Below are 23,802 nucleotides of genomic sequence, written 5' to 3' on the forward strand. Positions count from 1 at the left end.
GGTCAAGAGGTTGCTACTTTAAAAATCTGAATAAAAGTTTGTAAGTTAGCCAAATTTCAATTTAAAAGAAATAGATAGTCCCAGAACACCCACTTGAGTTCTATTATTCATAAAATAGTGGATTTAATAGCATTACTACTAGTACAGACAGTAGATATTGATGAAGCCTTTCCATTTTAATATTTTTCATCATTTCCTTACTTGATTAGTACTGCTAGTTGTCCTGTTAAGAATGTAACACTGGCCTATTAGATATGTACATTGTTGTTCATTGTAAAGTAGAACATTAGATGTCAAAAGTAAGTTAAAGCAAAAGTGTGAGGGAAAGCATTTCAGCACTTCTCAGATGGCTTTGCTGGCTCTCAGGGTGAGTAAGGTGGAGGTGATGGTCCTGTAGAAAGTTTCTCATAAGCAGGAGGAGCCTCAGGGACCTGTGAGAATGAGAAAGGGAGAACGTGGGCTTTGGCAACCATGTCTATTTCTGGGGAGGCATTAAGTCAAAAGAGCATCATGTTTATATTTCTGCTGTAGCCGGAAACTTCTGAGTGTTCACATCTAATTTCCACCCAGTTGGGTAAATATATACATTGAAACATTGTCAGAGAGAAGGATTAAAAAAAAAATAGGACTAAGGGTTTTCTCAAAACCTGAAAGTGTACTTATACCTGGAAGTCCCAAGTCCTAACTAATGAATACTTGAATTCTGTTTACAGATAATATACACTGAATCTTTACCACATAGATCTTTGTAGTTGTGTCCAAAGGTACATTTATACTACCAACTGAGCAAAAATGTGTCAGTCCTTCATTTTATGCTCAACATTCTAGGAAATGTTGCAGAGTGGAAAACTGAGGCACAGAGAAGTTACTCACCCAAGATCACACAACCAGTAAGACATGAAGCTAATTCTCAAATACAGTCATTTGGCTTCAGAGTCAGTGCTTTCAAGCATTATGTTCCATTGCTTCTCTACCAGTACCATCTAATAGAAATATAGTACCAGCCACATATGCCATTTAAAAATTTCTAGTAACTACATTTTTAAAGGCAGATAAAAATTAATCTTGATAAAATAGTTTATTTAACCTGCCATATTAAAACATAGTCATCTCAACATGTAATCAATAGTAAAATAATTAATGATTTTCATATACTCTGTCTTTGAAATAGGATGTGTATTATAGTATGTCTTAATTCAAATTACTATTCCAAGTATCCATAAAAATGCATGACTAGTGGCTACTGCATCATTAAAGCACAGCTGTATGCAATTAATATTAGATACTTTTTTCCTCCTCTTTATGTATCTACATTGATGAAAAGGGCAAATGTAACTAAAAACACAACCTACAACATAAGGATATGTTATCTAAAACCAATTTCTTCTTTGGGTCTTCTGTGTAGGGCTCTCATCATTGACCCTGGAAAATCTGAGTATGAAAAAATACAATTTAGCTGGTCATGATGGAGCATGCCTGTAATTACAGTGGCTCAGGAGGCTGAAAAAGAAGGATCGTGAGTTGAAATCCAGCCTCAGCAACCAAGTGAGACCCTAAACAACTTAGTGAGACTCTGTCTCTGGGGATGTTGCTCAGTGGTTAAGCACACCTGGGTTTAATCCCCAGTATCAAAATAAAACTTAAAAGATATAATTTGGTTTTTGATTTATGATAACTCATTTTTATTGTACTAAAATATGCATAACAAAATTTACCATTTTGATCATTTTTAGATCTACATTTTAATACCAGTAAATATGTTTACTCTGTCCTTGCTTTTTCAATAGAAATCATTTTGTTCAATTGAGCTAAAAGCAATCATATGGAAAAATATCCAGATGCATGATCTCAGCCTACCTGAGGATCACAGTTTTGGTTTTGAAAAGACAGTTTGCTGTCCTGATGACCAAGCCCTTCATATGGGCATCTTTCCCTCAAGTTAGTTTGAATTCCAGCATGAAGATTTTTGTCCTGCAATAGAAATTCATAAAAGTAAATGAGCAAGAAATAACTGAGTCTGTTAAATAAAAGATAAGGCTAAGTCTTAAGAATAGGTTTTAATCGAGGTTCTGCAATTTATTTGCTCTGTATCCTCAAGCTAGTCACTTTACTTCTCTGAATTACAGTTTTTGCATCAGAAATAGGAAGATAATACCACCTATCTCTCAGAGTTGTGGGAATTAACTAAATGAAAAGCATTGGTGAAGTGCTTGACACCAGGTTGGTAACCTATTAATATTTTTGAAGGGAAGGAGAAGATTGAATCTATAAAATGAACCTCTTATGAAATTGTCCTTAAAATGAAGGTGAAATAAAGACTCTCTCAGGCAAATAAAAGGTGAGGGAATGCATTGCCAGTATACCTGCCTTGCAAGAAATGTTGAGTTCTTTAGAAAGAAGGAAAATACAGACCAGAAACTCACATCTACATATAGAAAGGAAGAATATTGAAGAATAAATGAAGGTAAAGTGAAAACTTATTTTTTTATTCTTAATTGATCAAACATAGCAACTAGTTAGAATAATAACAATGTATTTAATTATATATTCTTATAAGTGAAATGATACAACAAATGAGAAGGAAATACTAGATGATTTTGTTAGGATGAGGTATTCACATTACCTGTAAAGGGGACATGAATTAAAAATGTATATTTCAAACTATAGGGCGGCCACTTAAAAATTTAATTTTAAAAGGTATATACTTAGAAAAGAAAGAATCATATATGAAATTTCATATATGCTATCATATAAAATGTTCATTTAAAACCACATAAGGCAGAAAAAGAATGGAAGACAAAAATAGGAACAAAGAACAAGGACAAAAAATATATAAAACAGTAACATATATAGTAGATACTGATCCCAACTATTACAATAATCACATTGAATGTCAATGGTTTAAATACATTAGTTAACAGATTGGATTGTCAATGTGAGTCAAAATCAAGATCCACTGTAAAAGACACATGTATGTGGAAAGTAAATAGATGGAGAGAGATGATATATCATGCTAACACTAATCAAAAGAAAACAGGAAACTGAGAATAATGACAAATGCCTATAAGTCCAGCAAATTAGTAGGCCAAGGCAGGAAGATCAACAAGTTCAAGGCCAGCCTTAGCAACTAAGTGAGGCCCTAAGCAATTTAGTGAGACCCTCTCTCAAAAAATAAAAAGGCTGGGAAGGAGCTCGGTGTTAAAGTGCCCCTGGGTTAAATCCCTAATACTGGAGTAGGGGGAATAATGGTGCACACCTATAATCCCAGCAACTCCCAAAGCTAAGGCAGGAAGATAGCAAGTTTGAAGCCAGCCTCAGCAACTTAACAAGACCTTGTTCAAAATAAAAAGTTCTGTGGATATAGTTCAGTGGTAGAGCACTCTCACCTACATGCACCAGGTCCCGAGTTCAATCCCCAGTACCACAAAACAAGAAAAGAAAGTGGAAATTCCTATGTTAATTTCATAAAGAGCAGACTACACATAAAGTCATGGATAAAAAAGGCATTTCACAATGATAAATGGATTCATTCTCCAAGAAGACCTAAAACTTAACATGCAGACTTAATGACAGAGCAGCAAATACACAGACAAAAACTGATAGAACTTCAAGGAGATACCACTGAACCCACTATGTTTGTGGAGTTATATTTGGAGACTTTAACATCCCTCTATCAGAAATGAACAGGTCCAACAGGCAAAAAGTCACTAAGGACACAGTTAAACCCATCAAAACTGTCAATCCAAGTAGATATGATAGACCTAGAGTCTAGATGCTACTGGATGCTCTTGTCATCCAACACAGCAGAATATACATAGTCTCAAGGTCACATAGAATTCACCAAGATCAACTACATTCTGGACCATAAAACATATCTTAACATATTTAAAATAATACAAATGAGGAACCATGCATAGCAGTACACACCTGCAATCCCAGTGATTCAGAATGCTGAAGTGTAGGATCTGAAATTCAAGGCTAGCCTGGGAAAGATTCTGTTAAGAGAGATCCTGTCTCAAAACAAAACAAAAACTAAAAGGGGCTTAGGATGCAGCTCAGTGGTAGAGCATCTCTAGGCTCAAACCTTAGTACCACACACAAAAAAAGATAGAAATCATGCAGTTCTCTCTTACATTTCAACAGGATTTATCTAGAAATCAGCAAGATAGATAATCTAGAAAACAGAAAGATAACCAATATGATTCTGCAACCTGTACACTCAGAAAAATGAGAAATTATATCCCATCTGATTCAAATGTATGATATGTCAAGGTCATTGTACTGTCATGTGTAACTAATTAAAACAAAAACTAATACAAAAAAATAAAAAGAAAACAGAAAGATAGCTGAAAAATCCCCCACCCCTGCAAATACTTGAAGAATAAACAACACACTTCTACAAGAGAAATTTTTAAGTACTTTGAACTAAATGAAATTGAAAACACAATTTATCAGAGTTTGTGGGATGCAGTGAAAGTATTTACCTGAAAATTTATAACATTAAATGCATACATTAGAAAAGAAAAAAAAAAAGATCTAAAATCAATTGCCTAAATTTCTACCTTAGGAAACTAGAAGGAAACCAAATTAAATCCAAAACAAGCAGAAGAAAAAAAAGAAAAGAAGTAGACCAGAAATCTATGAAATTGAAAACATGAAAAATACAGAAAAATTTTCTCCACCAAAAGCTGTTTCTTGGAAAAGGTCAATAAAGAAAGCCCTTGAGACAGGGTAAGTAAGAGAGAAAAAGAAAACACAGAGAAAGAGGACATTACTAAAGATCTCGTGGGCAGTAAAATGGTAATCAAGAAATACTGTGAACGTCTCTATGCTCACAAATTTGAAAACCTAGACAAAATCCTTGAAAGACACAATCTTTCAAAACTCACACAAGAATAAATAAACCATGTTAGGCCTATATTCATCAAAAAAATTGAAAAAAATAATTAGTAGCCTTCGATAACCGAAAGCACCTGGCCCAGGTGGGTTCACTGGTGAATTCTACCACACATTTAAGAAAGAAATTATTCCAATTCCCTATAATCTGTTTCATAAGAAAGAAGCAGAGGGGTACTTTCTAACTCATTCTCTGAGCGTGAGTCAAAAACAAAATCCACTGTATTAATATTATTGCCTTAATACCAAATAGTATTGCCTTAATACCAAAGCCGGACAAGAAAAGAAACTAGTTCTCATGAACATGGATTCAAAAGTCCTCAAGAAAATATTGGCAAATCACACTCAACAATGTGTTAAAAAAAAAAAAGTTAGACACCATAAATAAGTAGATTTACTCAGGTATACAAGCAACTTGGTTCATGTTAAATCAATTCATGTAATCCAGCACATTAAGAGGCTAAAGGAGAAAAATCACATGGTCATATCAATAGATGTTAGAAAGAGCAAAATCCAATACCTATTCATGATTGAAATTGTAAGTAAACTAGGAACAGAGGGAAGTTTTCTCAACTTTGCTAAAGAACATGTACCAAAAAACATAGCTAACAGTATACTTAATGATGAGAAACTTGAAATTTTCCCACTGATATCAGGAACAAAGTAAATATGTCCTTTCTCACCACTCCTTTTCCACATCGTACTGGAAGTTCTAGCTTATGCAACAAGAAAGGAAAATAAAAAGCATACTGAGAAGAAAGGAAGAAAACTGCCTTCATCAATTATTGATGTCTTTTCTTTTAAGTCTCTGAACTACCATAGAATAGGAGTGTGATTCACTTTCCCAGTTTACTTCCCATTTTCTGCATTTCACTCAAACTCAGTGTGCATGCTAAAATGCATATTCCTAGATCCCACCACCACAGATGTTCCCCGATTTTGCATTTTAGTGAGAATTCCAGATGATTTCAGTGCAGGTGGCTCCTGACCATGCATTGAGAAACCTAATGCCTTGAGACAGGAATGTAAATTGAGCTGTCAGCAAGGGCTTTGAAATTCTAATCCACAATTCAAAAGTATTATGTACTAAATTTCCAAGTCAAAATGTAAAACAAGTATGTATAAAAACCAGTGTCCAGTTCCTCAAAAATTATTTCCCACTCCCTGATGTGGAAACATGTTGCTGCCAGAAGCAGTCTTTCCTTTCAAAAGGTGATCTGTGGGGCTCAGGGGAATTGTTAACCAAAGGAGAAATTTTAGGTGATCTAAATTTTAACCAACCTTGCTACCATACTGTGGTCAATGGAGGTTGTAAATTACACATTTCAAAGCCAAGTGAAGATCGATGAAGTCTCAGGTACCCAAAGCTTGTGTTTACTGTCATTTATGTTGTTCTGCTTTAAAATAGAAATAGAATCGCTGAAGAGAAAAAGGGAGGTAATTATGTACTTAAATTGCAGTACGTACAGCACTATCTTTCATAATTTTACCTAAATATCTTAGACTGCTGATTCCCAACCTGGCTCTCCTAGAGATATGAAAGTCTCAAAACAAGATTTTAATGTTAATTTTAAAAACAAGTATGACAGCAATTTTTTTAGGCACTGGAGAAATCATGGAATTCAAACACAAAATTTTTTATCTCATGAAAATTCCAAGCCGTGCCTGGTACCCACTTGCAATCCCAGCTACTCAGGAAACTGAGGCAGGAAGTTGGCAAGTTTGAGGCCAGCCTAGGAAATGTAGCAAAACCTGTCTCAAAACAGATGTTTTTTAAAAAGGTCTGGAGCTCAGTGGTACAGCCCTTGCCTAGCATGTGTGAGGCCCTGGATTCAATCCTCAGTACCACTTCCCCAACACGCCCCCCACATACCAATTTTTTTTTCAGAAACTCTTTGAATCACTGATTTAATCCTAGAGGAATGGAAATTGAACTTGGACCATACCAACCAAAAATGTTCACAGTGTCTGAGCACATGGCATTAAGATTCTCTGTTACTCTTCAAATTGAATGAATTTAAAATGAGTGTTGAAGCAGAAAGGAGAAAAATCATTCTTTGTGTTCGGTTACATCAAGCTAATAATTGCAGATGGTTAGGAAGTACGTACCAACATATTAAGTTTGTGTAACCATACTCCTTGAAAGATTAAACCATTGTGGATTTTTAAATACAAATATATGATGAAGCAAAAACAGAAGAAATAAATATTAAATAAAAACTGATAAACTTTGTATTATATCACATATTTCTACCATGTCTAAGTGTAGAATAGAGCTAATGAAGCTTGGAGAAATTAAAATCTAAGGTTGCAAAGTAAGTCAAGGGTAGGCAATGAGACCAAATACTGATGCCACACAACTGTGTGACTGCTATGTGCCAAGCACTGGAGTGTCCTGGTTCATAAATTGGGGGGAGAAGGTAGCTGTGAATGGATGGAAGAGGCAAAAAGTAAATAACCAATTATAGGGTTATTGTCATTCACTCATGCTAGAGGTACAAATGAAATTCTATGACAGAAAGCAAAGTCCCTCTATTAAACTGTAGTGCAGAGGCACTTGTCACACGAGCCCCAGTCCTGTCACTAACCTCCTGATCCAGTGTTGATTTGCAGTCCTCTTATTCAGACTCAGCACCTTCTCCTCTTTCCCACTGAATATGAACACAACTAGAGGGCTCTGCTTGTGATGTGTCAGACCCCAAATTTGCCCAGTTTTTCATGGTTTGTATTTGGAAAAACACTGGTAAGAAGGGCATTAGGGAAAAGAAGATACAAAACTGCCCAGTGTCTTGCCAAGGAAGGAAAGTGTTGGAAGGCGCATTTCTTGCTTTCTCCTCCTTTTCTTCATACTGCCAAGCTGTAGACCCACAGGCACCAATCCTGCACTCGTTCACACAACCTTTACTGAATAAAGAATGGGACTTTTCATCATCTTCTGTAAAGACAATACTTTTCCAAAGTTTCCAGGTGTATTAATAAGAGAGGGAGAATTACAATTATAGACTCAGTTGATGTTTCCCACTCGTGGGGAAGAAGCACCCAGTGCCAGAAGAGCAGATAGGGTTGTTGTATTAGCATCCTGTTTGTTGGGGTAAAGAAGAAAAAGATAACTATTAAACCAAATTGATCACCTAAAGAGAATGTAGCTTGTTAGAAATAAATAATAAAATAGGGATGCTTTGAACCTCTGAGAGGAGGATGGTCTTCTCATTGCACTGATGCCCAGAGGGGTTTTGGATACCCAGGCTATGTAGTAAGAAAGTTAGGAGAACCTGGAATTTCCTAGGTTACCCAGGATGAAAGATGTAAAAGAGACAAGATAGGAGGAGCAGTCCACTACAGGGAGTAACAACCAGGGAGAATATCCCAGAGCACTGGTAAATCTGAGGAGTCTAATGTCCTGCTGTTCAGGTGATCACAAGCCCTTTTCTATGTGCCCCCATTGAACACTAGTACTCAGCTATTCATGGCAGCCAAGTTCTCAAGTTTGCTTCAAGTACAACTAAAGAAATTGTGCAAGTTCCTGATTGGAGTTCATGCCTGGGCATAAGGAAAGGAAGAATTCCCAGAAGTATAAAGTATGGAAAGATTAATCAGAAGCAGGAATCAAAGCTAGAGATGATCATGAGAATGTTTTATCCCTTTCCCCAAAAATTCAGAGAAAGGAGCAGAAAAGGAGTCCTTGATCTGAAAGGATCCCCCAGCAGTGGGAACTCTACCAACCGTCAAGTTTCTGTATCCACTTCGTCTTCTACAATACCAGCAGCCGATGAGCAGTGAAATTCCCAGGATCACTATCAGGAAGCCAATCCCTGCAGCCCTGGCCCAAGAGATAGACAAGTCCAACTTGGCATAGAAACATTATTTCAGATTGTAATAAAATATAAATCACTCTTCTCTCTTCATATGGGCTTTAATAGCCCAGAGAAGCACCTCTCAGTCCCCAGGCAGTTTGCTATCCCCAACACAGGGCACCCCCACCAGGCCTTCAGCTCCTGAACCAGAGACAGGTCCCAGTCTAGGAGCCTCTCAGGTGTGTACTCACAGGACCACTGCTAACTGCATGGCCCAAGCCCCCAAGTTCTAGGCACAGGAAGTGCCCTAGCAGTTGATCCTCATGTGGGTAATATGTCTATTGGAGCATAATTATCTTTTCTTCTCATCAGGACTGGTTTAAAGCATTTTCCCCAACTCAGTCCAGAAAAAGGAAATATAAATTAGCACTATCTGAACATCTACAATAAGTCAGGTGCTGCACTGAACATTCTACATGCATTAGCTTTTTTAATTCTCATAATAACCCTGTAAAGGTGGATGCCACTTCTCATCCATGGTTATCCAGAGATAGCAAATGACAAAGCTACCCGAGGCAAAGACATCTGCCCCATACTCTACCCGCATCCCCTGTGACTCTGGGGAGAGGATTCTAAGCTAAACCTAGAGCAGAGCTTAGTTTCTTATGGAAGGATATGATCTTAAGCATGGAATGCCAATCTGGGATTAAGCCAGCCTGGGGGCCCTGAGTCGTGTGACCCACAGTTACCACGAAGGCACTGGAATCAGGGCCTGGGGCTGTCACTGCCTGCATAAGATTGTCAGTTAGCTAGCATCTCCCGGATTTTCCACACAACAGCCCAATCAAAATTGAGAGTATTGTGTGTTACTTGTGGCTATAAACTTGCTAAGAAAGGCTCTTTGGATCTGGGTGATCTACAAGAGACTGAGCAGCTACAGGAGAAGCAAGGTTAAACAGAGACTTCTGGAGAGAGTTCTGCCTAGTACCTCCTGCCCCACCACCTTCAGCTCCAAGCTACTGAGGTATCAAACATGTCCTGTCCATCTCCAAAAGGGATGCAGAGAACCACACAATTGCAGAGCTTATGGAAGCTCTGACCTAATTATGGAGATCAATCTACCCATTTTCTAGATCATGAAGCTGAGACCTATCAAGATCTCTCAGCATCAGCATCACTACCACCCTAGTGACTCCTGTACCATCCATCCATTGAGTACTAATTTGTGTCTGGCTCCATGCTAAGCACCCTGCAAATGTGCTTTCATTTTATCCTCACAACAACCCTCTGAGGTAAATATGATGTTTGTTGTATGGCTGACATCAGGCTGGTACAATGCTCAAGGTTGCACAACCAGTAAGTGGTAGACTCAGTAATCATAGTAACTGGCACTAGTCACCCAAAGAAGGAACTTTAGAATTTAGGCCAGACCCAGGTTTTCAGTCTCCCAAGCCAGTGTTCTTCCTGCAGAAATCACTCTCTCCTAAAATGAAGCTGTCACAGGAGTGTACAAAGTGCTCTCATGACCGGAGGCAGCTGATCAAATTCCCAGCATGTCTGTGCTCTAACTTTACCCCGTGAGTTCCCCTAGAATGTTCCCTAGAACAGAGAGAACTCTGTTCTAGCTCTTTATGCACAGTCATGCTGTATTCACAACATTCCCAGGTGACTGAGTGCATAAAACACAAAGGAACACCAGAAGAACCCACTGCCCATCTTAGCAGGGTTCCCAAGTGTCACCCAGATACCACCACCTGCAGCAGAATTAGCTAAGATTAATTTAAAAGCAAGCTCTGTAGACAATTTATGCCCACTCAGTGTGGGATCCCTTATCTACTGAGGTTTCAAAGCCCTTTTTGGGGTTGCCTACTTCACATTGTTCTTCCTCAATCTATCTGGTGGTAAGAGAGAAGGATAAATATTCTCGGAGAATCTCAGAGACTTATTGCTACAGTACAGTTGTCTGTGTTTCCCTATCTCCATCCACCTGTTTAGGGGAGGTCAGCTGAGGGTAAGTCCTGACATTGGTGGCCTTATGCAGAAGTGATTAGTCTTTCACTACCCTGCATAAAATCATGACGTTCTATGTACTCAATGGTTCCTGCCCACACAGACTGAGGTTAAGAAAGTCACTTTGTGGGAGCTTTGGTCATTTGACCTTCATACAGACAGCAAAATGTCAAAGGAAATGGCATTCTGCTTGTGCAAAGACCACTCCCACACGTACAGGTCAAATGGGGTTTGGGGGTTTTTGTTTGTTTGTTCGCTTGTTTTTAGGGCTAGAGCCTGAGGCTCCCCTGTGTTCTCAGGGAAGCTACCAGAGAATCCACCTAACTCTGCATCAGTCCTTTGTTCAGGATGCAAGACAGAAAGCTTAGGCCTTCAGTCAGAGACTCCTTTATATGATGATGGTAATAAACTCCATATGCCTTTTATTAAGCTGTTGTTCCCCAACTTCAAACCCACCTTTCTATGCTTGCTGTGAGGTGCTGGGGTCGAATTCTACAAACCCCACTTCTCTTTTGCTCATTGGCTCCCATTAGCACCTAAGGGAGTCCACTAGACTGGAAGAGGAAGAAGCAGGTGTTCCCTCCAGTTAGCATAGCCCCAGAGGCAGTTCTCCTCACCATTAGTCCCACTCACCAGCTTTACTTCTGCCACTCCAGGACCAGGCCTTTTACGCTTCTCACTAGCTGATCAGTGCCCACCACAGAGGTCTGAGCATTTAATCCATAGGCCCTTCCTCTAAGTTCCTGAAGCCCCAGGACTAACTAAGCAGAAATCCTTCCTCAGAACTGTGGGTCCCATTTCTGTGGGGTCCCTTCTCTGTTCCAAGTTCCGACGGCCCCACACTTCCCAGCAGAGGCAAATATTTGCATAGTCCCATCCAATGTCTAGGGACATTCCTTTCAAGTGACAGGCATCCACTGCTGGGGTGGGTGAGCAGTTCTTCACCCAGCCCCAGGGGTGGAAGCAGCCTCCTGCAGTTCCTGCCTTTGGGTCCTCTCTGGGTCTCCTTTGCTTCCTCAGGCCCAGCGCCTGTTTAACCAGTTCCTTATACCAAGGTTGAAATGCCTGATTGGTTTCTGTCTTCCTGATTAGACCCTGAGAGCAATTCTGTTTGGGCTGTGGATGCCACCTGGCCATTAGCTTCCCCAGCTGGGAGAGACGACACAGTGAAGCAAAAGAAAAAAAGAAAAAAAAAAACGGCTCTTTTCCAGCCTACTGAGTTGACAATTTCCAGCCTCCAGCCTTTGGCTTCACGGTAGACATTCTGATCTCTGCCCTAGCCTCTTGTTGGATGGGGCTGTGCAAATATTTGCCTCTGCTGGCCTGCAGCATAGTGCTTTATAAGCAAACAAACCTGGATTTAAATCCCAACATCATGGCCAGATACACATTTCCAATTTTCTCTAAGACTCTCCTCACATACAGCACAACATAGGGTGAGCATCACCACATGGTGGGTGAGCAGTGGATGCCTGTCACTTGAAAGGAATGTCCCTAGCCTTCCCTTTATCTCCCCCTTTCTATTAGTGAGACACAGAGATGATGACACACCGTTTCTAACCATGTAGAAAAAGCAATGTCCAAGGGGAGTAATCAGAGAGAAGGAGGCTGGCCAGCTTGAATTTCATACACTTGGACTACTACATGGGAGATTAACAAAATTATATTTTATTTGTTTATTTTTATGTGGTGCTGAAGATTGAACCCAGTGCCTCATGCATGCTAGGCAAGTGCTCTGCCGCTGAGTTGTAGCCCCAGACAGAATTACATTTTAAAGAAGAGGTTGTCAAGTCATCTTACAGTAGCTGAATAATATCCTAAATAATTCCATGTGCAATTTACCTTCTCCACCCTCCACTTCACTCTAAAATGAGCATATTTTTATTCTTGGGACAACTTGTTGAAAGATATTACCACCACCCCCTTCCTTAATTGACCATATAGGGAGTGAGAGACTCTCACTGGGGTCTTCAGAGGAAATGCTACCAGCCTGAATTATTCCTTGGTATCTGATAGATTCTTCATGTTGCTTGTTCCTGATAATTGGGTCTGTTGAAGATTTTTCAACAGCTGTTTCCAAAAGTAGAGATTTGCAGGGAGTTTTTAATAGACCACATAAAAGATGGTCCAAATAAAAGTCTGGCTCCTTGTCCTGTTGGAATCCCTGCTCAGAGGGTGGAGCCCACCCTTCCACCTGGACACCTACCCTTCACAGGATATGTCCTGCAGCCTCTGTGTTCCCCTAACAGCACTTACACTTGCTGAGATTAACTCTTGGGCTGGTATACAATGCCTAGCACTTGGAAATGCTAATCACATAAATACTTATTTTTAATTAACTCATAATACCAAACACCCTTCTGTAGGATAAGGCTATGATGCAAAGGTCATGGCCACAATCTTCATCCTGAAATCAGTCCACACACCTGCACCTCATCCTCATGGGCTCTTTGGCAAGTCAACTTTATTCTGTCTGCAAAGCACCTTCAGGAGCCTGAGTGGAGTTGACAGAACAAGGTTTGAGGGAAAAAGCATCTTGATCCTGGGCAGGTGTTTTCCAGCTTGGGAACCTACAGCTAAGACCCCAGAATGTAGACAAGAATAGCAAGATGCCTGGGTGGTGGGGGGGAGAAGAACAGCAAGATCCAACTTATCTCCCTTCCTGTTTGGCCCAAGAGAAGCTTGAGAGAGCCCCTTATAGGACCCTAAGGTGTCCTTTTATTGTCAGGGTTTTTACTGTCTGGGGAGATAAACACAGGGAGATGTGTACACAGGCTTCTGTAGGTGGAGTCAGGAGTCTGGCAAGTTGAAAACCGTAGTGGGTCTTGTTTTGAACTTACTCTTCAGTTGTAATGTAAGAATAACTGTGCCCCTTCCTGAGGTTACCATAGATGAAGTGAGCCTCTTCTTGTGGCATCTTGTAGGGTCACGGCACAGGGCACCTAACAGAGAGGCACATGGGCATCATTTAGTGTATCTAAAGTGTTTTTGTGCAATATCTCATAAAGATCCACAAAGACATTGTTGCCAGGTGATGGGAATTGACAGGGGGACCTTCTGGTTTTTCTCTCTCTGAGAGGATTTGTATCTACTTCTTTCACTAACATCCGGGACTTTAGAAAGTCCCTTCCACTAATGGAAAATTAATCTTGAAGAAGAAACTTCACATGAAAGCCAAAAATATTTCAAACTAAGTTATTATGGGGGGGGTGCTCTTAATTTGTCTTCAATTTGACTCTATATATAAACTTATAGCAAAAAGAAACAAAACACATTTCTATTCATTCTCGACCTTCTCTGACCTAGGACACTGGTTAATAAAACAAGACTTTAGTAACTCTTAGTAACCCCTACATTACCCACCTGAGGTGATTAATGAGATCAACTATAATTTTTTAACTATAATTTCTAGTACCTCTCCAGAGTTAGTATTTTATATCATTCCCTGATCTGGACAGTGGCTAAGATGAGATAACGTGTATTTCTCAAAGCATCCCCTGCTCAAGCTGGGCCATGGGTGTGTAAAGCAGAGCAACCAAGCATAGTGTCTTCCAACTCCACCCCGCACATGTCTTAGCTTGCCCTGTGCACGTCACCCAAAATAAGCCAAGGAAGCTCAGGACTTGACTTTGTCTGACAATTTTTTTCCCTTTCACCTAGACTAATTTCTGCTTCCCTTTAGTTCACAACTCATGGATAGGGGTTAAAACAATTTTTTAAGAGAGAGTGAGAGAGAGAGAGAGAATTTTTTAAAATATTTATTTAATTTTTTTTTTTTTTTTTTTAGTTTTCAGCAGACACAATATCTTTGTTTGTATGTGGTGCTGAGGATCGAACCCGGGCCGCACGTGTGCCAGGCGAGCGCGCTACCACTTGAGCCACATCCCCAACCCTAAAACAATTTTTTTAATATTGTAATATATACAAAGAAAAATAAGAAGTTCATGAACTGCAGTGGTTATAATTAAAGTGAGCTCATTAAAAACCAAGAACGGAAACTTCTCTCCTTACTATTGTGTATTTTTCTTCCCTTTCGCTGTTCTGTGAATTTCAAAGTCCTGATCCCCACAGAGTTATATTAATGGGCTCCAATTTGAACATCAGAGAGAATGGAGAGCAGAGTGGGGGTTTTCCCACGTGACTCCTTTCCACTGGGGGCGTTTTATGTGTAATTTGCCCTTCCCAGTAGTAAAAAAGAAATTATAGTTGAACTCATTGATCACCTCAGGTGGATAATGTAGGGGTGAATGTTCTTCAAAATTATAGACAAGAAACCCAATTAATTCTGCTTAAATTGTTTTTGTACATCTATACCTCAAGCTCAGAGCCTCAACAAACAGTACAGGGACAGCCAATGCGCCTCATCCCACTCAAATATGAGATGTGGTCCTGCAAATGGCAGGAGAGTTCATCTAGACAGGGAGCTGCTAGTCACCAGCAGACTGTCCTGCACTCCAGGAATAATCACTGTTCTCAAAAGTTGCAGAGGACAGAGAGAGAATCTAGGAAGAGACTGTGAATACCCAGAAGTTGGAGAAGCACACATGTTGAGGAGAAATCCTGTTAATAATTAACCACGTAGGCAATGAGGACAGCAGAGAGGTCCACCAGCATTTCCCAGGCCCTGTTCTGGAAGAATAGGACACAATGACAGTGAAAAGGAATGTCCTTACCGTCCCTGATGAGCTAGTCCTTTGCTTGCTCGCTGGCCGTGTGTGTGAAGATTGCTTCTCTGGCTCTTAATCTTTTTAACTTTTTTTTTTTTTTTTTTGCCTTGGTTGAGTCCCATGATAGTCACGGGTTTGGATTCCTGATGGGGTCGTCTGTAATTGCTTATTTGGCATGAAAGAAACAGACTTCATTACACCTTCAAAAAAAAAAAAAAAAAAAAAACCCACAGCTCACTGTGGCCTCTGTTTTCCCCAGTTTCAATGCTTCATCAAATGCCTGGGGAAGTCATTTATTTTAAATGCTGGTTCTCTGTAGGATTGCTAGATAAATATAGAATACCCAGTGAAACTTGAATTTCTGATAAATAATGAATAATGTTTCTGTATAACTATGTCTTATGTAATATTTTTTTAGTATAAATATGTCCCACATACTGCATGGGACGTATAGTAAAAAAAAAAAAAATTTTTTTGTTTATTTGAAATCCAAATTTAATTGGGGACCCTAGACTCTCTCCCTCATCTCTACCGCAAAGAGTTGAAGAACCTGTAAGTTCAGATCCAGAGATCATCCAGTCCCACACTTTCACATCCAATAAGAGGAATCAGAAGATCTCTAAAACTTCCCAAGCTGAGCTCCTTGAGTTCTTTGTGATGACCTGGGGTTAACTTCCCAGTGGGGACAGTGAGTTTCCACGCATTTACAAAGGGAAGATGAAGTTTTCTTTTTCAAGGTGGAATATGACCTACTATGAATCTGACTGAAGCCAGGATAATTGCACTTAACATCCAAATCTACCTTGGGAGTCAAATGTATATATCCCAGAAGTGTTTCAGTGGGACACTGTAGTCACCTTTGCTAAGTGGCCATCAAAGACCCTCAAAACAAAAGTCCCTCCAGAATTAAGGAATGTGAGAGTTCTTCTTGGCCAAGAACTTGAGTTAAGTGACCACAAAGCTCCCTCTTTGAGCCCTCTGACCCCGTTCCTTTCAGATCCTGTGCCTTTCCAGTTTCTATGCTGGTCTGTGGACAGGAGCTGCCCTGTGTGATTGCAGTATCACTCTACCGGAAACTGGATACTTCAATAGCCATCACTGGACTTGGTAACGGGGGAAACAAAACAGAAAAAGAAGAGTTGATCCTTATTAAGCAAAACTGAGGAAAACCTTTCTGAAAGAAGGAAAGATTTAAACAGATCTAAATGACAAGAGGTCAGCCATGAAAAGATAGAGAAAGAGGAATTGGGGATGTAGCTCATTGGTAAAGTGTGCTTGCCCAGCATTTGCAAGAACCTAGGCTTGCAGAAAAAAAATGCTGGCGGAAAAAAAAAATCCTGAAAGAAAAGCATTTCAGCACAACCAGTGTAAAGGCCCTGAGGCAGAACAATAGAACATGACTTGGTCTGGGTTCCCAGAACTGGGGCTGGCCCAGGAGACTTTGTACGCAAATTGGGAAGAATATAAGCCCCTGTCAGTGAATTGGAGAGAGCGATTTTAACCTGAATCTCAGTGTTATTCCCTGTAACTCCCAGAAAGTCCTAGTAGTGATTGCTAGTCTTCAAAGAAGGCTGCAGTGCTAAACTAAGAAGGCCAAGGTTTGTGCTAGGCTGAACTCTTCACTTCCTCTGGACCCCTGGATGACTGGTGGTACAACCACTGAGGAGAGTGGTGCTGACCTGGATATCAGAGTCAGGTGAAGTCCCAGTTCTCACTTGAGTTCTCTGGTGTTGGGAGCTGATTCAGGAGGCATCCTTCCAGGGTGGAGACTGCAAGGCTACTGTCCTAACCCCTTCCTCAGAGAGGGCTCCATGTCCAGGCCCAGCCTGTTGGTCACAGGACACCTCTCTCCAGTGATTTTTTTTTTAACCTCAGGGAGGGAGTCCTGACAGAACTTTCACAGAACTTTATCTCTTTGGTTTGTGTGTGTGTTGCTATTGTTATTTTTTGTTTGTTTTGTTTTGTACTAGGGATTAAACCCAGGGGTTTTTAACCACTGAGCCACACCCCAAGCCTTTTTTTATTTTTATTTTTTTTGGTGATGCTGGGAGTTGAACCAGGACCTTTTGCATGCAAGGCAAGCACTCTACCAACTGAGCTATATCCCCAGTCCCCCCTTTTTTATTTTTTATTTTGAGACAGGGTCTCATTGAGTTTCTAAGTGCCTCACTAACTTACTGAGGCTGGCTTTGAACTCTCTTTCCCCTGCCTCAGCCTTCTGATCCCCTGGGATTACAGGTGTCTACCACTGAGCCTGGCCTCTTTGGGTCTTTAAGTGGTTTGTGGCTTCTGAGTGCCCAGTCCTTCAAGGTAACATGACCAGGACAAACTGAGTATAATTCTTCAAATAAGGGTTCACTGGGACCCTCAGCCTGAAAATCCTACCACATCCTATTTTCTGGAAGCTCCCAGAACTTCTCCCTGACTAGACTCCTACTGACTGTCCTTGGACTGGCCTCAGCCTCAGGCTCCACCTCCAGTCCTCCCAAGCCAGGTCCTACCTGCCTCACACTCAACACTTGCAAATGACTGCCTTTCCTTCCCTGGCAGAACTGTCCTTGGAAGCGGCTCTAGCTCACCTGCCTGAACTGCATCTCCTCAGTTTGCAGGATCTTGGGCAACTCAGGAACCTCTGAAATTCTCAGCATATACATCCAAACCATGGGGTTAACAGTATTCCCAGGTTCAAAGAGATAATGCTTATCAAGTGCTTGGTATGGTATCGGACACCAAACATGCTTAACAACAGAGTGAACTATTTTTTTTTTTAAAGAGAGAGTGAGAGAGGAGAGAGAGAGAGAGAGAGAGAATTTTTTTAATATTTATTTTTTAGTTTTCGGTGGACACAACATCTTTGTTTGTATGTGGTGCTAAGGATCGAACCCGGGCCGCACGCATGCCAGGCGAGCGCGCTACCGCTTGAGCCACATCCCCAGCCCCAGAGTGAACTATTCTTATGAGATGGATGGTCATCTGTTACCGCTTGGTCCCAGCTCAGACCACTATTACATTCCCTTGCACCTGCCTAAGGGTTAGAACTTGAACCCTAGTACCTTGCTGGCCACTGCTGGTTCTCTACTGCCACCTAGTGGGCATAGTGCCCCTTGCATCATAGGCCCATCTCATGAAGGGTCTGGAGACATCTGATTTTTTCCAAAATCATCCTACTTACAGTGCTCAAGGGCCAGAATTCTCTTTACTCATCCTCCTTGGGGCTAGAAACCCTCAGTTCCCTCCACAAGATTGTGAGCAGACCCCAGAGCCATTGCCGTCAATGTGGATTGATGCTGCTGAGACCTTTTGTAGAAGCTGAACAGAGCTGGCGCTTGGGAAGCAGAGAAGGCAAGTAGGCAGCTCTGTGTGAGTGAGGCTGCAACAATGCTCCCTCCCTATGCTGCCTTGAATCCCAGCTCCCTTTGCTTATTACTTGTGTGATCTTGGCAAGTTACTTCATTCCTGTGAGCTTCAGCATCCTCATCGGCAAACTGGGAATAAAGAATAATTACAGAATTGTCATGAGAATTAAATGAAGTAATGTATATAAATCATCTAATGCAGTGCCTGGCAAGTAAATGAAGCTAGAGAATGGCTAGTGCTCCTGTGGATTTCCTATGAGTGGAAGCAGCTGGAAAGGGCTGGCGGGCAAGCCTGGGAGCTCATGACCACTGGTAAGTGCTGACAAGTTAGTTACTGCCTGTGGAGGAAAGAGACCTCAGAGAGGCCTGATGGTGGGGAGGGAGAGATTAGAGAAGAGAGCAGAAAGAAGGCTGTCCAGGTGGAGCCTAATGAGGAAATCCTGCAGCCTGGGGTCAACTAGAAGACAACAGACCCCTGTCTTCCACCCCCCAAACACCCAAAAGCAAGAGAAGCAGTGTTGGGTAGGCCCCAAATGGCTGTAGTTAGGCTCCTTTGCCTCCCTTCTGTTGGGCTATGCTATTTGTAGTGTGTAGCCAGGGCTGGGAATTGGCTCTGTTATGGTTAGTCAAGGCCAGAACACTCAGATTCAGTATACTCACACACACACACACACACACACACACACACACTCAAGGTCATAAACATTAACTTGTGAGTATGTGCCCTTTTGTGTAACCTATTGGCACAAATCTTCTTTGTTTGGCCTGCAGATAAAAAAGGCCTATGGGCTAAATAGGGGACTAAAGTGGACCTGGCTGGGGGCTAAAGCTGAGGGTGGAGGTTAGAAACTGTTACCACCTCTGAATAAAGTATGTCTACTATCCTAATTGTGTCTTGCATCTTCTTCCACCTGCTGGGACCCCAAATCTGTTTCCTGGGTCTGAGCCCCTGTGTGATAAGCAGCTACTGCTGGGTTCATTTTTGGCTCCTTCTCAAGAAGGAGCAGGGAGGGCTCCATCAGTTCCCACTCCAGTAAGAACGTTGCTGCAGGTGAACCAGCCTCCACTTGACACATGTGCACAGAAGCTGGCTCATGTGTGCATGTGACCCAATTCTCAAGGCTGTTCAGGTGGGCAGAGAAAAGCACAAACTATGTGGCCACTTGTGAGTAGTCACTATCAAGAAGAACGGCATCTTCACCTTTGGAGTGGGAAGATACTGGGGGGTCAACCTCAATGTTCGCTGTGCTATCAGATTATACTGGGGCCACCCTGAGTCCTCCCAGGCTGTGTGTGTGTGTGTGTGTGTGTGTGTGTGTGTGTGTTGGGGGGTACTTCTTCTCAGTGGGGGCAGGAGGCAAGGAAAACTCAAGGGAAGAAAGGCTTCCCTGGAGTCTGGAAAGATAAGCAGGGGTTCACCAGGTGTGATATGGGAGCACTTCCAGATGGAGGATAAACATGTATTCATCCGTCACAACTTGGGGTGAGGATGAGGAGGTGAGGTCAGGAAGAGGCATGGAATGCCCAGTGGGTTTGGGGAACTGAAAGGAGCTCTCCGTGGCTGGAGCTCCAAGGACAAGAAAGGGAGTGGCAATTAAATCACCACTATGTTTTGTTGAGGGCCACATCCGAGTCAGGATGATGCATGGCTTTTTTGCCAGAAGTAGTGGTTGAGAGGTGACGCCAGCGAGCCATTAAGATGAGAATTTTGAGTTCTCGCGGAGTTCCCGTTGAGTTCTGGTTGAGCTCTGCGGGGATTCCTGAAGAGTTCTCTTGGTTGGTGAACTTCCAGTGGTGGGAGTTCCGGTTGGTGTGTGGTGTGTTCCTGGAGGAGCCGCGTGGGTGGCATTTGGGGAGAGTTCCGGGGGAGTGTGCTGGTGGAGTTTGGAAATAAAGTTTGTTCCTGCTTGAGTGGCTCGTGATTTGTGCCCAGCCAGACTGCGGCAATGTTTGATCGGTATTGCTCTGAAGGCTTGGTGAAGGTTTAATGAAAGGCATGATCACTGTTTTCAGCCATTGGGCAGTTCCTCTCATATGCAGGACTCAGAAGGGAACAGGCTGAGTGCAGCCCTGAGGGCCACACCTGGGGTGATAGCCATGGTCTGCAAGCCTCCCTGTTTGCTCCGAAGCCTTAAAGAGCTAAAGGGGTTAGGAAGATGTTTTCCAGTAATACACACCTTAAATACTCTTCGCTGGCCTCCCTTCTGCCTCTGGAGGCACTTTTCCAGCCTTCCCTGTGCAGTGACCAAACCTACAATCCCACAAGGCCTGGTTTCTAAGGACATTTTTGAGATTCCTTTAGTTTTTGTATTTAGGAACAATGACTGTTTATGATTGAAGACTTTGACTCTGTTTCACTAAGAAGGACATTTGGGTTTCTCATTAACCTGCTCAGTTCTGCCTTCCTACTGGTACATTAAAATACCTGGAAACAGCCCCCAGATTTTAAACAGACGAAAATTTTAACAGTTTCAGGCAAAAAAAAAAAAAAAAAAAAAAAACCAAAAAAACCAAAAAAACCTCTATGTGTGGAAAGAACAAAGCAATCCTTTGATAAAACTCCTTGTCCCTGCCATGGAGAGTTAGCCAATATCCTCTATCTAAGGTGAGGTCTTGTGATTCCATGAGTAATATTGGGTGTTTTTCCCCCCAGTATTGGAGGTCTAGTACCATGAGCTACATCCCCTTTTTACTTTTTTAAAATTTTGAGATAGCATCTCACTAAAGTGTCCAGGTTGGCCTTGAACTTGTGATCTTCCTGCCTCAATCTTTCAAATGGCTGGGATTATAGGAGTGTGCCACTGTGCCCAGTCCCAAGAGTGCTGCTGGGAAAAGGAAAGGGGAAGAGATAGAAAGTGAAATAGGCCAAGGTCAGAGTTATGCTTTGTAATTTCTTATTCACTATGGTTGTTGAGGGAAAAAATGTTGGCTAAATCACTTTTTTGATAATTAAAAAACTCAATTCCAGTTTGATTTTAAAAGTGAGGTCTGTGTAGCATTTTATTTTGTTAGGTTAAAAAAAATAATCCAGTTGATTTGACTATCTTCTGGCAGGGAGAGCCCAGCTATGGGCTTTTTTGGAATTATGGTCATGGGTTGGATAATTCCATCATCCCTGACATTCTACTGGAAATCAAACTGAAACCTGGAGACACTGACCGTGTGAGGCAGATAATCTGGTTGTCTGTCTCTGTATTTCCTCCCTGGAATTATCTGTCCTTTAGCTTAATTCAGCCAGCCAACTTTTTGGGTCCACACTTGATGTCCAGTCCTAAAGAGGCAGTAGTGGTCCCCAAGATCAGTGTCATTTGCCCCCAAGGGAAAGGTTCCTTGATGAACCAGTGCCAAGGATGCTGGTTTGGGGGATTAGGGTTGTGTTTGATCAAGAGAACTAGCATAACTGAACTGAATAAAGCATGTCTATTATCCTAACTGTGAGAAATCCTAGCAGATTTCATTTCACCAGTTAATGTGTCTAGAGATTTGTGCCAGCCCTTTGGGGATCAAAGGGAGGCAGCTCAGCCAGAGTCTCAGGGGATACTGCCTGAGAGCAGCTGGCTATGGGGCCAAAGACTCACATCAGGCTATTGATGATTCTTGATATTTCTTTGTCTTTCTGGAGAGGGCCTGGTAAGTCTTTGAAATACTCAATACGGCAAAAGAAGAAGTAATATAAATAATTATTATAATAAATTATTGAAGAAAGGGGTTTACAACTGTTCATCATGATAAGTAATTCCTAACTGGTACATGGCCCAAATTCTTTCACCTAGTCAATAAACATCTGGTTGAGCACCTACAATATGCAAAAGACTTAATTCAGTCATCACCAAAACATTTTGAGTTGCTTATGCCCTTCCTATACCTCTAATGCTCCATGTTATGTGATAATATTTTGTCTCCTCAGATTATACATATAATCTGAGGAGACAAAATATTACAAGGCATATCTCCCTTTCCTGTGTGAATTCCTCTATAGTAAATGTCATATCTGTTGCTTAGGGACAGGGATACTACAATAGTGGTTAAGGATTGGAAAGATAACTCCTCAAATTAATGAATTGCATGAACCTAAGCTGGGGATGTGGCTCAATGTTAGAGCACTTGCCTGGCATGAGTGAGGTCCTGAGTTCAATCCCCAAAGCAAAACAAAACAAAAAGGCATGAACCCACTAATCCACAAAGGCTATAAAACATGGAAGGTATTTAGTAAATATTAATGGAATAAATGCATGTAGAAATGCAAGAATGAAGTCAGTTCTGGGCCCCAAATTAAGAGAGGGAGCAATCACTTTTTTAGTGGCTTATCAAGATCACTACCTAATATATACCCTACTTGGGCCCGTGTGTGGCTATTTTGTACTCTTTAGGGAGCATGGACTGAAATATGGGATACTAACAACGAATCCCACCTCATCCCAAGAGTCTCTGCTTGGGAAACCCCAGATTAAACTCATAGGGATGATAGTTAATCTGAATATGGTGGTAGAATAGAAGCCACCAAGACCTATCTCTGCAATTTATTAGCCACGTTACCCTGGGTAAATTACCTAACCTTTTGGAGCTTTGGTTTGTTCAACTGTGAAATGGAAATAGTAATTTTAAATTTTTTTAAATTTAGGATTATTCTTGTTTGTTCAGGTCCTTTCAGAGTGCAAAGGAAACAAGTGAGCAGTCTCAGGTGAGGTGGAGAGATGAGCTGTTAGGAGGAACAGCGTATTTCCAAAGCCCATCCTTGTTAAGCAAAGGACTGTGACTGAAGTGGCTTGTCAGGAAAGGGTGCCCTCCTCCTTCTGATACTTTCTGCTGCCTCCTCTTAACTTTCACACATGTAAAGGAGCTGACTGGGCTGGTTTGTCACTATCCAGAATGGAGTGCCCCCGTTGGACAATATTTTTGTTCCACGCCACCTCATGTCCATATTTGGCTCAGTGGTGTCATGGCACTCCAGGGATAGCAAAGTCATCCATAGAGAGAACAGCCCAAGGTCAGTTTGACTTGGAGGATATATTCCTTTTGTAGAGTTGCTATAAAAATGCCACAAACTGGGGTGGATGTAGGGGCTTAAAACAGCAGAAA

At 41.4% G+C, this 23,802-nt stretch overlaps 1 protein-coding gene across 1 annotated transcript in view; it reads right to left on the bottom strand.

Moving 5' to 3' along the window:
• Positions 1-246: 246 nt before the first annotated feature.
• MLANA (melan-A) overlaps positions 247-23,802 on the bottom strand; it is a 64,263-nt gene continuing 40,707 nt past the window's right edge. The window contains exons 4-9 of the mRNA XM_081263257.1: positions 18,540-18,852; positions 15,374-15,532; positions 13,541-13,642; positions 8,620-8,716; positions 1,858-1,971; positions 247-431 (exon numbers count right to left, since the gene is read on the bottom strand). Coding sequence (XP_081119383.1) covers positions 363-431; positions 1,858-1,971; positions 8,620-8,716; positions 13,541-13,617 — 357 coding nt within the window. The 5' untranslated portion in view covers positions 13,618-13,642; positions 15,374-15,532; positions 18,540-18,852 and the 3' untranslated portion in view covers positions 247-362. The remainder of the gene's footprint in view (positions 432-1,857; positions 1,972-8,619; positions 8,717-13,540; positions 13,643-15,373; positions 15,533-18,539; positions 18,853-23,802) is intronic.

This window comes from Spermophilus citellus (genome assembly GCF_964194105.1).
Source record: "Spermophilus citellus genome assembly, chromosome: 2".
NCBI classification, from domain to species: Eukaryota; Metazoa; Chordata; class Mammalia; order Rodentia; family Sciuridae; genus Spermophilus; species Spermophilus citellus.